The 16,750-nt window shown below is 40.2% G+C and overlaps 1 protein-coding gene across 1 annotated transcript in view; it reads left to right on the top strand.

The window, feature by feature from the left end:
- The window catches only part of sucla2 (succinate-CoA ligase ADP-forming subunit beta), a 33,242-nt gene extending 19,437 nt beyond the window's left edge, over nucleotides 1-13,805 (top strand). Inside the window, exons 7-11 of the mRNA XM_041806892.1 lie at nucleotides 578-739; nucleotides 1,484-1,626; nucleotides 4,743-4,863; nucleotides 8,534-8,622; nucleotides 10,472-13,805. Of these exons, the coding sequence (XP_041662826.1) occupies nucleotides 578-739; nucleotides 1,484-1,626; nucleotides 4,743-4,863; nucleotides 8,534-8,622; nucleotides 10,472-10,546 (590 nt within the window). The 3' untranslated portion in view covers nucleotides 10,547-13,805. The remainder of the gene's footprint in view (nucleotides 1-577; nucleotides 740-1,483; nucleotides 1,627-4,742; nucleotides 4,864-8,533; nucleotides 8,623-10,471) is intronic.
- Nucleotides 13,806-16,750: the final 2,945 nt, after the last annotated feature.

Raw genomic sequence — 16,750 nt, 5'->3', positions numbered from 1 at the left:
ACAATGCTTTCAGTTCAAGGCTGCCACCTCAACTATGCATGCCCTCCGCCTTAACTACCATTGTAGAGGAAAAAGGATAAAATACCTGGAATTCTTCAACACCCTCTATATGGTGGTTGACAGTGCAACTTCTGCTAGGGCCAGCATTCAGACTGTGGAGTATGCTCCAAACTACCAGTCCAAGTCTGTCTGATTGAGTGAATACATGCGACAAATGTTGTGCACTTAAGGGAACGCTTTTCTTAATTCCGTTATTTGGTTTAGAAATGCAATAAAAGCTTTTCATTTTAAAATATAAATAACCCTGAAATAAATAAATGAGCAAACTTGAAAAAAGGGAATGCACAATTTAAATGAAAACACTTCCCATTTCAGTATTCCTGCATGCTCCTTTAATATTTCACAGGTCCCAAACCATGCTGAGAAATGATTTTAAAATGTCAGCTTTAAATCACCAGCCATTAAACTCTATTCTCTCTTTGCTGCAAACAGAAACAAACATTCCTCTCCAGCTGCACAATACCAGAGGTTCACTTTATCCTTAAAACAGAATATTTATGTGTCTGCTTTTCTGCAGTGATGTGCATGGACGCCAAGATCAACTTTGACTCCAACGCAGAGTACCGACAGAAGAAAGTATTTGACATGCAGGACTGGACCCAGGAGGACCCCCGAGACCGGCAGGCCGCCAAGGCTGACCTCAACTACATCGGCCTGGACGGGACCATCGGCTGTCTGGGTTGGTAGTCAGCAAAGTCACAAATAATGGAGAAAAACACATAAAATGTATTGAATAAGAGTGTTTTTTTTTAATAAAATTAGAAATTCAGCTCATTGGAAAGAGTTAATCAAGGAGAACTGTTGTTTTAGGTGTTGTATGCCTTTACAGCTTAGTTTCATGTTTGATTTCACCAAAAAAATCATTCTAAATTTACTTTTTATAGAGTTAGAGGTCTCTCATGTTATTCCAGCGGTTTGTTATCAGAAAAACATGTGTGCTGTGACTTCATTTTATTTAATCTTATCTTCTAGGGCTGAGTGTTTAGCTCAGTTGTTCCTTTGAAAAATGTGTACAGAAATTTCTGCAACAAGACTTTCAGTCTGAAAAACTTGCACTGACCCTTGATTTATCCACACTTTTATTTTTATTATCTTTTGGGCTTTTAGCCTTTGTTTTGACAGGACAGCTGAAGAGAGGCAGGAAATATGGAGAGAGAGAGTGGGGGAAGACATGCACCAAACAGCGTGTCTGCCTGCTCCTCTCTGGGCCAACCTGCCATCCTCCCAACTCAAATTTTAAGATCACTGTATTTTACAACAGAAGTTATTGGAACTATGATCAATCTATAAAAGTCAGGCCAATATCTTTGAGGGAAGTAGGGAAAATAAGGACCTAAACCTTTTAAAACTCATTGCAGTTTAATGAATGAAGAATTAAATGAGTATTTGCAGTGCTGACCTGGTCTGTTGTTTTTGTATATAGTAAACGGAGCCGGTCTTGCCATGGCTACCATGGACATCATCAAACTGCATGGTGGCACACCAGCTAACTTCCTGGATGTAGGAGGCGGAGCCACGACTCATCAGGTGACTGAGGCCTTCAAACTCATCACCTCTGACAGGAAGGTAAGAAAAGTCTGCTCAGTCTTGCTCATAATAGTGATAATAGTGATTATAACCTTAAATTTTAAAGAACTTCTTTAAGTCCACGTTAGAAAGAGCTTTACAAGGACAGGGAAATGAGACAGATGGGTCATAGGTAAAGACAACAATTTGTTGCATAGTATGCAGAATTCTTGCACTGAAACATCTAATTGAATGTAAAATTATTTCTACATCAATGCAATATTAAATTTTAAATTGGATGATTAACTTGATCTCATAATTTGATCATAACAGCTTGCCATTCTGTTGCTGTGTCTCATCCATGGTTGGTGCTGCTTTCTTGCGATGGACCACCATTATTCTGACATCGCTGCGCTCTCATTACAGACCCCTCCTTTGCCTATGGTCTACTTATAGGTCGTTTCCACCAAACGGTCTGGCTCAGTTCGGTGTGGTATGGCACGCTTTGGAGCTACACACACAACACTGGGGCTGCACTGACGTCACGTCAGTGCGCAACTGACGTCACGTCAGTGCGCAACTCAGCTGCTCGCCTCTGGGCTTCAAAGACGGAAGTCTGCTGTGGGAAGCGGGTGAAAACGGGAGAAAATGGACTATCTGCCTAAATGGGAAATATTTGGACTCGACGGAGATCCAGACTTTTTCCTAGTTTGTGGATACTGGTATCTGGCCACAAATCAAGTTTCCTGACGTTTATCTGGATGATTTTAAGAACACAAAGCAGAACCTGAAGGCTCACATCAGCCTGATCCATCCGCGATGGATGAGAAACTAAATTAATGCAGAAGTTTTGTGAATACGAAGTCTTAGAACAGTTCATTCTCATCTGTAACTAGTTATTAATCTAAGTCTTACGTTAGATAACCTGTGAAAACATCGCTCTGTGGTTGTTGAACGGGCTCGTAAAACTTCAGGCTGCAGACTAATTTTAAACGAGATCAGTGCACCCCGGATTTCTGATTTAATCTAGCTTGATTTTAACACCAGCTGAACTTTTACTTTATTTTCAGTGCGGCGAATTCTCACAGTACAGCTCTAAACTTTCATATTTTGTCATTTAAACTGTTCTAGACTAGATATACTCACATATTAACGTAGCATTACGACTCAAACCGTCTCTGTACACGTATTCTATCAGCTGAGGATCTTTACTGACAGCGGTTAACATCATTAAGATGTAGTTATTTTTTTAAAAGCACTTTCAGCTGAAATAAAGCTTACATGCTTATTCCTGACTGATTTCTGTCACTCATCCTTTCTCTAACTATGGAGCTGGAACAGCTGACTTTTGCTGTCTGTGACTTAACATGCATGCTTTTACAGCCCTGCCCACCCAAGTGAGAGCACGGGTGTCTGTGGAAACGCAAACTATTTTGGGGTTTAGTGTACCAAACCATACCAAACCGAACTGAATCAAACCGGACCCCCTGATGGAAACATGACTTTATACCCCTTTCTCTTTTCCAGTGCCAGTGCTGGTGCTTGGCTAGAGCTAGGGCTGGTTTGGAGTTGGTTCAATTTTAGTTCAAACGTCTCTCCATTTCCCAGCAACACCAGCGCTGAAGTTCAGAAAAGCAACAAGTGACAGATACTGGTGTGTAGCTGTTAGCTTTTTGAACTTTCCCTAAAATCTAAACTACACTGGTCCAACAGATTTTAGTTGCTTGCCTCGACTGTTTTGAACGGCGATCACAAGGTGCAGCCCAAGCTGCCCAAGCCCAGAACAATGATTTAAAACACACCCACACTGCACTTTAGACAGTGTTTTACTTTTGTAAGGCAAGAATGTATGCAGTGTTGGTAGTAGACAGCAACATTAGAAAACAGCATGCTAATATTAGCTCTTTCTACCAAACAGCCATTGCTCTCTATGCTCATAATACCAAAACAGAAGCTAAAAACACTGCAAACACAGAAGTAGGAAACTAGCACTGTTATCCTAGCAAACCATAGCTGTCAACTATTTATACCTCTCGTAAGGTAAATGGTGGTCACACCAGATACTGACTCGTTTTCGAGTCAGTATCCCCGATCCCTCCAATACAGTAAAACTGCACATTTTAGAGTAGCCTTTTATTGTGGCCAGCCGAAGGCACACCTGTGCAATAATCATGCTGTCTAATCAGCATCTTGATATGCCATACCTGTGAGGTGGATGGATTATCTAGGCAAAGGAGAAGTGCTCACTAACACAGATTTAGACAAATTTGTGAACAATATTTAAGAGAAATAGACCTTTTGTGTACATAGAAAACGTCTTAGATCTTTGAATTCAGCTCATGAAAAATGGGAGCAAAATCAAAAGTGTTGCAAATATATTTTTGTTCAGTGTAAATGAGAATATCACAGTGTTCAGCAGAAATAAAGTCCAGTGAATGTTAATGTAACTCTGAAGAACATGCATTATTCTGTCTGATGGTTCTGGGATTCAGTGACAGTCTATGGGGGAGAGGGAGGGCCAGAGTACTGCTCATTAGACAGACAACAGAAGGGAAGAACCTGCTCTTGTGGTTGATGTAGAGCTCCCACCTAAGGTCCTGGGTGATGAGGGTCCCCAGGAAGTAGAGAGAGTCCACAGTGGAAACTGAGGAGTCACATATGATTATTAGGGCAGGGGTGAAGTTATATACCTAAGGAGGTACATATTGGGCAAAAAAAATAGGTCTCTTTGTAGGTTTGGTCTACACAAACCATCAGCGTTTACTGTTGCATACATTTGACACAGGGGTTTAAATCAGGCTTAACATGTCAGCTCATACTAATGCCAGTTCTGAGCTACTACAGAATTAGGGATCCATGATATTTGATTTTAGCTGATGTTTACAAATTGATTTTAGCTGACACTGATGTATAAATGTAGTACAGAATCAAATCTTCAGTCCTTAGAACACATTTTAAAGTTTAAGGAATGAGGATGAGCAAAGAAAGAGACTTCAGCTGACGTAGGTCTGTTGGTCCTGACTAAAATCCCACAGACTTATTTGTACATACTGGTGATACTTAGAGCCGAGATATTGGCCGTAAGAACTGACAGAAATTTTAGACCGTCTGAAATTATGCTGAGAATATTGTGCATCCCAACATAAATTGGGATCGTTGTTGTGTTTGTCGTTCAGGTTCAGGCCATCCTTGTCAACATCTTTGGTGGCATCATGAGGTGTGATGTCATCGCCCAGGGGATCATAATGGCAGTGAGAGACCTGGACCTCAAGATCCCCATCGTAGTACGGTTACAAGGTATGACAAACATACACACAGGAGTTGTTAAGATTCTACATATTAGGGACCAGCAACACCTTTTTAGTCATTGAGATACTGGGTGACGTCACATTAGTTGGTTTTTAGTCCATCTCTGCTTTAACAATCCATCCTCAGTGACCTGAACTCTCTGTCCCTCCTCTGATTCTAACAGCCCAGACATCATTTCTGTGGCTCTCTTACTGAGGGTCAGTATCCCTGTGTGCTGAAAAGAATGAATAGAGGCTAATGAGCCAAGAACTAAGAGGCTAGAGGTGACTCTTTAACAACATTAACATGCTTTTCAAGGATGCAGAGATAAACTACTTGTTAGACTGAAATGACTACTCAGTTCAAGACGGCTAGTTATTAGGGAGTTGTGACATGTCGTTCATGAACGAGACGGTTCAAAAAACGGGCTTTTTTTGTGAACAATGAGTGCTTGATATTTTTTCCCACTTTTGTTTCTGTTTTATAGTTAAAAAAAGGAAAAACTGTACAAAGACCAGTTCTTACTCCTGAGCTGAGACAAATAATTCAGACCTTTAACAAAAGCTCAAATTCCTACCACTATGAGGGAGGATGGGGAGACATAAATAAAGCCATGCTTTTCGTTTACCTGCAGAACACAGCAGATCATGTGAGTCTTTAAGGTGTGCCTGTACTCATCGTTTCTGTGCAACCAATCTGATCCAGATGAAGAAATACCAGACCATCTCTGTATGCAGTCTGAGCTGTAAGAGCTTAAATTCTTTTCAGTCCACATTGAGTTGGATCCACTCAAAGCATTAAAGATTACATCTTTGTACCAGAATGCCAAAACTGGACATACCGTAAACCTGTTAATGTGTTGTATAAACGGGTTCACACTCTCAGACTGGCCTCAGCTCTTTCAGTCAGCTGTATCCAGGCAGTATCTGGTGAGTCTGATCATGATTGCTTGATTTTGTCTGTTTGAAGCCTTTTACATCAACATAGGGCTTGAAACATAAAGAACCAGCAACACAGTGGTACACATTAATGATGATTTGAACACTTAAACTCAGTGGCTGGCAGTAAACTGGTATCAGTGCTGTCACTGGCAAACTTTTAGCTGCAAAATGGATTTTTGCAACATTGTCATCACCAGTTAAAATACAGGTAAAAGTGTGTTTTCTCCTCTCCAAGTTTATTGTGCGCTATAACAGCAACATACAGTAACTCTGTCTCGTCCGGCCTGTCTTGGGCTTTAACACAAGCTGTGAGCTGCCACAGAACTACGTAGTTTGTCCTTAGCCCTGTCGCTGTTTTTGAGTATTTTTAACATGAAGGCCATCATCGGGAAATGTAGTGTTGTCAGTAGCTGCCAGACCAGCTGTGCAGGAGAGGAATGAAACTTAAAAACCACCACCATGCAGAGACAACAGCAACGATTACTACAGCTAGCGGCTTAACCTGTCTTTATCCCAGAATGCATTGCAACTTGCCTGCCATTAGGCTGTTCTGTTGTCACACCATGCTTTGCCAAACAGCACATGTGCACAGACTTAGAAACTGAAGAAGAGAGCCTGAATGACTTGTAATAGAGAGAAAGAGACAGTGAGGCCGTGACGTGTCCGTCAGAGTCTCTGCAGACAGGAATTGCTTTAAATAATAACTCAAATTCCCCAAACACAAGGTTTTTTTTTTTTGTAAAAATGTGAATAATTTGAAGACTTTATGTCACAGAATGATTGTTTTTGGATTCTTTGGCACCAAAGAGATGAGAGAACAAGTTTGTGGGAGAAATACCCTTAGTCATTAATGTTTACTGTGTTAAATACATAAAAATCTTTAGATTTCCTGATTCATTTTTTCTTTTGTCCCTATAGTCCTGTTACTTTTCAAAAAAAATATCCAGTGACATTACTGCAGCATATCCTTAAGGCCCAGGTTGGCCTGAAGAAAAGGCATTTATAGCCTGACTGTGGACTATAGGGTTGATTATTTACAAGCTTCTGAATGAAAAAAGTCCAGACGAGACACATTGGGTAAAATATAGCTGAGAGCTCCAAGGCTTAAAAGACATCATTTATCTGTGATCTTATGCTCAGACATGTATGCCATTACAGGCTTGTTTAAGGGGGAGAAAAGGTGTGTAAAACCTGAATATGTATTTAAGTTTGTTATCTCTTTTAATATTGTAATACCATGATATAATACTGTTTCTGCAAGGGCAAGAAAAATACCATGAAAAAGGTTTATGGCCATATCCCCCAGACATAGTTCAACTTAGTGTTTTCAAGGCTCATTGAGTCATGTAAAGGTTTTAAATTCTTTGTTTTACATCAGCAAAATGATTCTCCACATGATTGATGGTGGAAGTTTTTTTTTGCATGTTCATTTATATATTTATTACTGTGTTTTCTCTATAGACCAAAAATGCTTGTTAGGTTAATTGGTGGCTCTTAATTGTCTGTAGGTGTCAATGTGAACATGCCAGGAGTTGTTGAGGGTGTAACCCAGCCCATCACTCCCAGAGAAACGACACAAGCTCTAGAGATAAAGGATGGATGTTTCCTCTAATTGATCATATCATTTTCACCTCGTTCTGACACATCCAAGAGTCTGTGCATCAGTGTAAAGATTTATACCATATATATGAAACTTCAGATGTTCTGCTGCATCTTCTTCACACATTTTTGCACCGTATGACTCTTCATCTCATTATGTCGTCCTGCCTGATGTCTCAGTGTCACATGAGCCAACTGTGAAGAACTATTCTGCAGACACAGATGTTCTCAGTAACACTTCATGCATCTTCCTCTGAAGCTCTCAACCTTGTGTGAAAAAAGAAGGAGGGGAAATGGGCAAGCTGTGACATTCCTGTTTTAAAACAAACTCCTGCTGTATAAGAAGAATGGGAGAAAATGAGACGACTGTAGTAGAAGAGGCAAAGCAGTGCTGGTTTGGTTTGAAACTCCTCGCTGTTTGCATCTTCTGCTTTGTAATTTGGAGTCTGATAAACTTTCAAAGGTTTTAGAGCATTTTTAGTCATCTTGATTGCGAATTATAAACTTTATATTTTAATGTGTTTGGTGCTTTTGGTCATATTTCTGTCCATCCATTCTCAGATGTCCATCACTGTTATTTCAGTATGCATCAACCTCAGGAGAGGAAATCTGACACTTTGCAGCAAACTTCTTAGATTTTTTTTGTTGTCAGCAGTAAACATGATCTTACTGCCTCATTTTAACAATATGTCTGAAACACCAGCAGGTAATTCAAAGAAATATGTCTAAAAATGTTTCCCAATAGTCTTCACTAAACCACCCCTTAACTCATCCTGTCCCTCACATAATCTGTCCATGTCTTACGGGCTCTTGTAAAGCGTCCTTGGGTTTCTTGAAAGGCACTATATATATTCAAGATATTGTTATTATTACTATTATTATTATTGTTGTTATTATTATAAGGAATGTCTCACATGGGAGCTGTAAAGTGCTCACAACATAATATTTCTGCATGGCTCATCTGCATCCTTGAGCATAAATCTCATTTAAGCCTGTGGATTTTGCCATCATTTAGCTTTGATTTTACTCTGTTCAGCTGTCAGCCAGTCTCACAACAGCCGCTGTATTTTGTAGGTTTTAATTACAATGTGTGAATCCATAGTTTGATCAGAATTTGACACGTTTGTTTGATTTTGAAGGAACAAGAGTGGACGACGCCAAAGCTCTGATCGCTGCCAGCCCACTGAAAATCCTGGCCTGTGACGACCTGGACGAAGCTGCCAAAATGGTACACATCCTACAGACACGTGGACAAACTCCCCTCACCACTGTAGACATTTTAATGCAACTTTCTGTGGAGTACCAGGGTCTAAATAGTGAAGTTTGATCATCCCAAAAAGATCATGTGAAAACCAATCACAAGAGCTTTACAGAGATGAAAGAAATCATTATGAGTATTTAAAATATGACTTTGAATAAAAAACAGACTGAAATCTAGCATATAAATAAATGTATGGTTAAAGATAAATACAAAATATGACACTTTACATAAATATAACATTAGAAGAAATTGTTCTCAACATGGACATTTAACTTTTAGTCATCTGAGGGGCAAACTGCTCCTTTTTCTGGTCAGTGCTTGAATTTCCACAGCACGCCCTGCTCTCCAGCTCTGGCATGAGAAGAAGCCCTGCTCCACTCTGCTCCAGATACATGCTGAGTCTGTTTTCTGCAGAGCTCGCTGCCTGCATGCATCAGGCTGAAAAGAGAAGATCTACACAAGCAGGAGTCCCGATTCAAGAATGCACATAATTATCCAGTCAATTTCAAAATAAAACACCATGCACAAATCACAACTGTTGATTGTATATAAACTAAACCACACAAGGTCATTTCCCTGTCAGTATTTAGTTGTTTGACTTGTTAATGATAGCTCAGGTCTTATATATCTGTTAAAGTCCCTAATGCTGCCTCTGCAGAATGTTGCTCCTTAAAACACAAAAATCACTGGACAAATCTCAGTATTCAACATCCTTGAGTAGAGCACAAACGACTAAACTTTATGTGTGCAGAAATGAATGCTTTTTCATGGACCAGCCTTCAATGTATGGGGGATAAATACGCTCAAATAAAATGATACAAACAGCTTAAAAACAAAGTGCAGAAAAGCATACAGCTCACCACAATGCAGAATCAGTGGGCAGGTGATAATCACCTGTCAAAACACACCTGCATGTTAAGTAGGACTTAACTGCTGGGATTTTAAATTCTGCTTTCTTTTTCTAAGCAGTCGTAAGCTCTACTTCTTTCTCCTCCTTTAGCCTTCTCTCCTTACAAAGAAGCTTAAGGCCAGTGTTTTTTAGTCGTTTTAGCTAGTTTGTTGGCTTCAGTTTTGGGTGCTGTATGACCGAGACAAGGGTTTTGACGTGTCAAAAGGTCAAAAGGTACAGATGGATTACATAATGGAAGAGAATCTGGTCATTTTTCCAAATAACATCATTCAGACTCTGATGGTCAATAAAATAGAAATAAAACAAGTCTTTTTTTCTTTCTGTATGATCTGGTACCACATGACCCATGGACTGGTACTGGTCCATGGCCCGGTGGTTGGGGACCACTGGTTTAGATGAGTCTAGTACTTGGCAAACAGGCAAAATGAGTCTCTTTAACAGCTTTTCTCCCTTGTTTTGTCAGAAACATGCCTTTAATGGAAACAGATATATACTATTAAGAAAATAATGTCATTCACAAGTGAGCCGACTTTAATATGAAAGACAGTAACTGGCTTCTGTTTGAGAGCCAGTTTCCTTCCTTTGTTTTTGTCAGAATTTAATCCACCTTTAAAAGCCAAACTGGCACCAATAAAGAGCTGTTTGGATGCCAAAGAACTGGCTCTTACTACTGAGCTCAGGCAAATGATTTAGATCTCTTAAAGGGGGCAGATTTCACATTACAATGAGCGAGACTGGACAGACATCAGCTGTGGAAACTAGATCTCCACCTGGTTAAAAGGTGACTCCAAAACTTTCTGATGGAAACTAATTTCTGGCTAAAGTTTCTGCCCACAAACACTGTGTACTAACATGAAACTGGTCTAGATTTGTCCTGTAACCTGTTTCCTCTCCTCTCTGTTTCAGGTTGTAAAGCTTTCTGAAATCGTCTCTCTGGCTAAAGAAGCTCAGGTGGACATCACCTTCCAGCTGCCCATCTAGAAGCCTCCAATCTGGATCTCCTCACCCCTCTCCTCACCTCGTCTATGACAGCGATCCTCCACCCCCCCCAAACAGACTGCAAGAGCCTCCTCACTCACTGGAGAGGAGACAGCTGGGAGACCTTTTGTTTGTTTTTCCTCCTCTGTGGCGTGATGGTACGACCCTAAAACCACGACAGCGTTCCTCACCTTAAACCTACAAACTCATGTTTCATTGAGTCGATACGCACAAAACTTTCACTTCTTTCTCCCCTCTCCTTTATCTGCTTTTGGGAGATCTTCCTTCGACATGTTCAGAAGACGTACGACAGATGAGCCGAAGCATTTTCATGTTTCTCGCTCATTTTTTTTAGAGAGATAATTGTGAGACGGGGCTGCAGAATAAAGCTGTTACATGTCTAAGAAGTTCAGAGGCATCTGTTTAAAGGATTGTAATCCTATAATCTCCTAAAGTCATGCACACGTTCACATGCATGCCTCTTCAGTGTTGTCACTTCAGAACAATAAAGAGCCGTTTTGTTCCCCTGACGCAGAGCTTTGACGTATTTAATCAAACAACTCAAAAAGCGCTAGAACACAAACACAATAGCTAAATTTCACTGCTGAGTCTTCGCCTGATGAAACAATGAAGGAGTCTGCAGCAGTGATTCAATAATTACAGAGTTCAGACGCTCAAATTGGTTCACAGAAAGTGGTTCTCCCTGCAGGCGGCTTCATGGCATTTCTTCATCCGTCTTCTCCTTAAAGCTCGAGTGTTTATCAGATTCCTCTCACCGCTTGTACATCCCGTCTCCGGCTTCTCTCCGTTATTCTGTGATGATGAAGAAAGCAGCAGCTACATTGAGAGAAAAAACACTAGACTAGTTTTATCATAAGTAGAAAAACGAGCTGGATAAGAGCAGAGTTTTGATTAATTTGTGCAAGTTTTGAGAAGTTTTACTGACTTGTTTTAAAATCATTCACCTTCATATCATGCAGTAGACACACGTTAAAGGTGAATGTAAGGCCGTAGATGACCTGGCGGTTAGGTTGAGCTCCATGTATACAGTCGGCTCGGGTTTAAATCCAGCTTGTGTTTTTTTTCCTGCATGCCTTTGTCCACTATCTCAGTCTTATTTCCAACTCCATCTACTTTTCTTTCTCTCTGATAAAGGCAGAAAATAAAACTTTAAAATGATGAATGTAAGTCATTGCAGCATTTCAGTTTGAGCTGAAATATTCAAACATCTGCTCGGAGTTTGGATACCATTTATTTCTGAAGACATGCACAGGAACTGAGCTGCACAATGCATTTTGATGTAAGCTTTGATAGGATGATAGTGAAAATCAAACAATATTGATACTTACTTGATACAACAGCAACAAAAATGGAGGTTCTGGCACCCAATTTCAAGTAGTTTCTTGATTTTAGTCATCAAAAATTGCAAGAAAACGGCAAACTGTCTAAATTGTGCAAAAACATTGAGCAAAGCCAGTGATGGGCTTTGGGTTTTGAGCACTTAAATAGTTCTAAACAAAGCAATAAGTTGAAATTACTGCAATTGCTTAGTGCTAAATATTTTAGCCTATTAATGGAAATTTCTATCATGTGTTAGCATCATGCTTACACATGAATTATTATTTATTATTGACACATTTTGATAACAGAGATTTTTAAAATAACTGATTACATCTTTTTAAACTTGAAACTAGAAAAAGTGTCAGACTTGATGGATCTGATTATATTAGTTCAAATAAGGACTGTCAAGAATAATTTATTATTTCTGATTAAAGTCCACAATTAGTGCATTAATTAAAAAAATGTGATTTATCTCATGCCAGTGCAGCATCTCCTTGCAGACACAGTGAAAATAAGTCTCTGTATATCAGCAGGTCCCTTTTTCTGTGGTTAAGTTTCAGTAATAATCTTTGATTGACTGAATAAAAGAAGGCCTGATCAAAAGAAGAAGTCAATTACCTTTAAGACCCAAAAACATTTCTGATTGCAAAATATTGGAATTTTTGAAATAAAAAGGCTAAAAATGTTGCAATTAGGGCTGTCAGAATATGAAAAATTTTAATTGAGATAATCTCAGAATTTCTGTTTGCAAACGCGATTAATCACACACTTTATAGTGCACTTTGAAATTCTAGTATTTAGCATTTTGAACAGCTTTGTGGCCAATGAAAAAAAATCCCACTGTCTTAAACTAGGTGTCATGGACTTCCTGTTTAGATACAGACTTTCTTTTACTGGTAGATCAAAGATTTCAACATGAACTTAACTGTGGAAAAAGGAACTTGTTATGGATTGAAAATGAAATGAGAACCTTGAAAGTCCCACTGAGCTGTCTTTAAATCTCTTAGAGCGGACATATCAGACCCTGGGGACCCTCGGCTCTGAACGAGTCGCTCTGTTCTTCTGAAATATCAGATGTGACACTTGTAGACTTTGCTGTATTGACCGCTGCTGATGCAGAGGTCTGTACCTGTATTGATGAGCCATCCACGAGTTCCTGCTTGTCCTCCATCTTTGCGTTTTCCTCTGCATTTTTCAGCGCTCCCAGAGAAAAGTCTGGGGAGAGTAAAGGTTTAGTCAACTGGACATCAAATCTGATTGATTTCCTGCGCTTGGATCGTGTTTCTCGCTCTGTTGACTTCAGGCTTAGGGAAAAAGGGCGCTCTTCTTTTTCTTCCTGCTGTTTTTTTCATACAGCTTGAGCACACGTGCATTAGTAGACCAGGTAAAGATCTCCCATTTTTTTTTCTGCTGAAGTGAAGCATGCTTCATGCTGCTGATTCAGAGACTTAAGCCTGAACCAGATCTCTATGACCCCTAGCGCTGTCGCCACTGTAGATGTCCTTGTTTAACTGAACTACTGCACCGAGTTGTGTGAAAGTTTTTGGATGTTTAAAGTTACAGAAAAGTGGCCTGTTGGAGACACTGGATGTTTGTGTTTCTGTGTATTTATTTAAAGTTAAACAAAGACTCCTGCAGCGTCTTCATCCTCAGTCTGCCATCACGCCACTTGGAAGAAGCCTTTTCTCTTTCTCTGTTTCTGATGAAATGTAAATTTGGGTGGACTCTGTCCTCTCAAAACAACGGTAAAATGACTGTTTCTTTCCTCCTCCTCGTCTTTCAGCGCTCCGAACACAAGCCCACATTGTGAGTTGTACGTCATTTATTATATCTTGTAAATAACCAAATTGATGTTCTCGCTCTGTATCATATTTATGCTCCTCACACAGAGGACGACAAAAATAAAAGCAGAGGACACCAACCTGTCTGTGTGAGATTTCTTTTTCTGCGATATTTCTGCACATTGTTTTGACTTTCATACTCAAATATTCGATCTTTAGAAGGTTAAGACAAGTTTAAATTCCAGTGGCTGTTGATGAAAATCTAAAACGATCCCTCGCTGACAGCATGTTAATGTCCTGCTCTATATTAACCTCCCTCTTCGTTTTAATCATACCATCAACCATTAACCATCAGTGTGGCGCCCGTGTGGGCCCTGCAGAGACTGTGTGATGGCGTAGCTCTGATTACAGGTTGTGTTGTGTGATTCAGTCACATGGGCTGACGGTAATGGATGCTTGATTACTGGAGTGGGTGTGAAGTGTTTTTGAGACGCAGCAGGTTCAAACAGCATTCACTGTGTTTATGTAAATAGAAACATAATGACTCCAGCTCCAATAAATGAGTGTAAAATCCATCAGGATGCCGTTTGGCGAGTATTTATTCATCTCTAACTCAGGTTTGACTATAACATGTAGATCTGTCAGTATTCATGTAGTGAAACACCTTTTGTTCTATCTACAGTATATTTGACTTCCTCTTTATGCTGATGATATCTTCTTTAATTTCATCCTCTACAAAAGATCTTTTGGCCTGTAACTCTTTGGACCCTGAGACTGCTCTGTCTATCTGCACTGGTCCCAATCTTTGTAATTATTACATCTGGCTTTATCAAAGGGTTTTGATACGGTCACTCAATTTCATCTGGCATGATGCCTTTAGTTGGTCTTTGGTCAAATCTAAAGATGTAAACTTACCTTAATTAACAGAAGGACACCTCAGGGATCCATCCTGGACCTCTGCTATTTTCCACAAGCCCTGCAAGGACATCTACAGTCTCCAAAGGATCCGAGCATCATCAGCAAAGTCCAGATCAGTGGTCTGGACATCACTAAAATGACCCTCCACAGTTCACTGACATGGTACCTGCCCCATTATCGGGTCCATATAGGTACTGAAGAGAGTAGTAGCTAAGACGCACCCCTGCCTCCCCCCTTCCCAAATGGGAATAAGTAAGAGGTGGAGTCGCCACGCTTCACAGCACTCTGGACCAGAATCTGGGGCAGACATCAGCTGGACGAGGAAACATGGGATCCTTTGGAGTTCTGCAATTCTCCAGAGGGTCTCCCTGCTCAGTAAAGCCTGATTTATGCTTCTGCATTGCGGCGACGGTTGACCATTTGAAGTTCTGCATCGAGGGAACGCGTTGCTTTGCAATTCACCGCCATGCTGCTAGGCGGGTGTGACTTTGTGTGTGTGTGTGTGTGTGTGTGGTTTCAGAGAGGTCACATCTGAATCCTTGTTTATCTTCCGGTCATGGCAACCAAGGGGGAGCGGGTGTGTTTGGAGTTGGAGCTCATCGATATTGACATCGATGAACAAATTCTTTTGTTGCAAATGTTGAAGCGCAGGCGACAGGGAAGACATTTGTGGAGGTGGTCTGTACAACCACTAAACGAGTCGAGGCTGAGAATGGGTGAATTTACCACACTGGTTCGCACACTGAGGGACCTGGATGAAGAAATTACGTTTTGAGCGGACCAATCACAGCCCTTATGGTCCATGTCGCCGTGACGCATAGTTAGGATTTTTTGGAGGTGCGCGTCAGGCTACGGCGTAGGGGTCTGCATCAACGCAGAGGGCTACGCGTAGCTACGCCGTCGACATGACGCAGAAGCATAAATCAGGCTTAAATCTAGTTCAACATAAGCTGCATAATACACACTCAAGGCATCAGCACGCACACGCTTATTCAGAGTCCTCATGTCCGTATCAAACTGGAGAGATCAGCAGAAATAAACTGCTGCAGCTTTGGGGAATAACTTTACACAAAAATGCAAAGGTGAGTCAGCTTTTCCAGTGTATAACAAGTTTTTTTTTCAAAGTTATAAAAACTGATGCATAAAGAGGATGTTAGAGTCACGTCTAATCTGCACCGCTTACTTTCCGACTAAAGACACTGATGGTGTTTTTCATTGAGCCAAAGCCACAGCTAGTGCTGTTTGTCATAAAAACCAGGAAAGAAAGAAGTTCTGTAGCTGACTCTGATGCATGTGCAATTAATTTTAATTGACTTTGAGAGTGTACTTATAAATCTGTTCCTCTTCATAACAGTTAACTAGTTTTTCTCCTATAATTTGACTGCCTTTTCCAAAAGTTTACAAAGTTTTTTGCAGCATTTTCTCAAACCACACATTGAATAGTAAACGGATTAATTAACTAATTTAAACAGTCTACCCGTTCGGTTAGGTACAGTGGGTAAACAAAATAGATAAAAACAAGTCCCATATTACAAAAAATATATAAGTTAAGATCCTGCTTTGAAATATGTTTTACCCCGAATACTTAGTTGATAGTTAAAGATAACTCGGAAAAGAATTAGTTCTATTTATTAAAAATGATAAATGATAGATTATGTTTTTTGAGTTTTTATTGGCCTTATTCATATCAAATTAATAATTATCTATACTGCTGCTTTCATAAGTAAAAAGTATCGGTGTCAAGTATTGGTATCGGTGATACTGGTCCTGTATTTACTTGGTATCGGGTCGATTTTAAATTTTGCAGTATCGCCCACCACTACTTGAGCAGCATATCATGGATCCCTTATCAAGCATCAGTGCAAAGATCTGAAAGCTGTGTAATACCCCGGTAGTTGTTACTACCTTCCAGAGAGGAACCACAATGCCCCTCTTCTAGCTGGAAGGAATGATGCCTGTTCTCCAAGCTGAGCAGATGAATGCATGCAGCCACAGGTGGGGCATTTTCTTCTTCTTCACTGCCTGCTGAGTGGCTGTCACATGAGAGGTAAAGGCTGTGCTGCTGTGTTAATCTTTTGTCCCCATGCCATTAAAATTAAACCATTTTGACTGTCTGTTTGGCTCCGTTGGTGGAGCAGGCACAGTTCTCTGTGCACTGGTCGCAGAA

This window comes from Cheilinus undulatus, linkage group 15 (assembly GCF_018320785.1).
Source record: "Cheilinus undulatus linkage group 15, ASM1832078v1, whole genome shotgun sequence".
In the NCBI taxonomy this organism is placed as follows: Eukaryota; Metazoa; Chordata; class Actinopteri; order Labriformes; family Labridae; genus Cheilinus; species Cheilinus undulatus.
The sequence above is the reverse complement of the archived record's forward strand: the minus strand, read 5'-3'. Positions and strand labels throughout refer to the sequence as shown.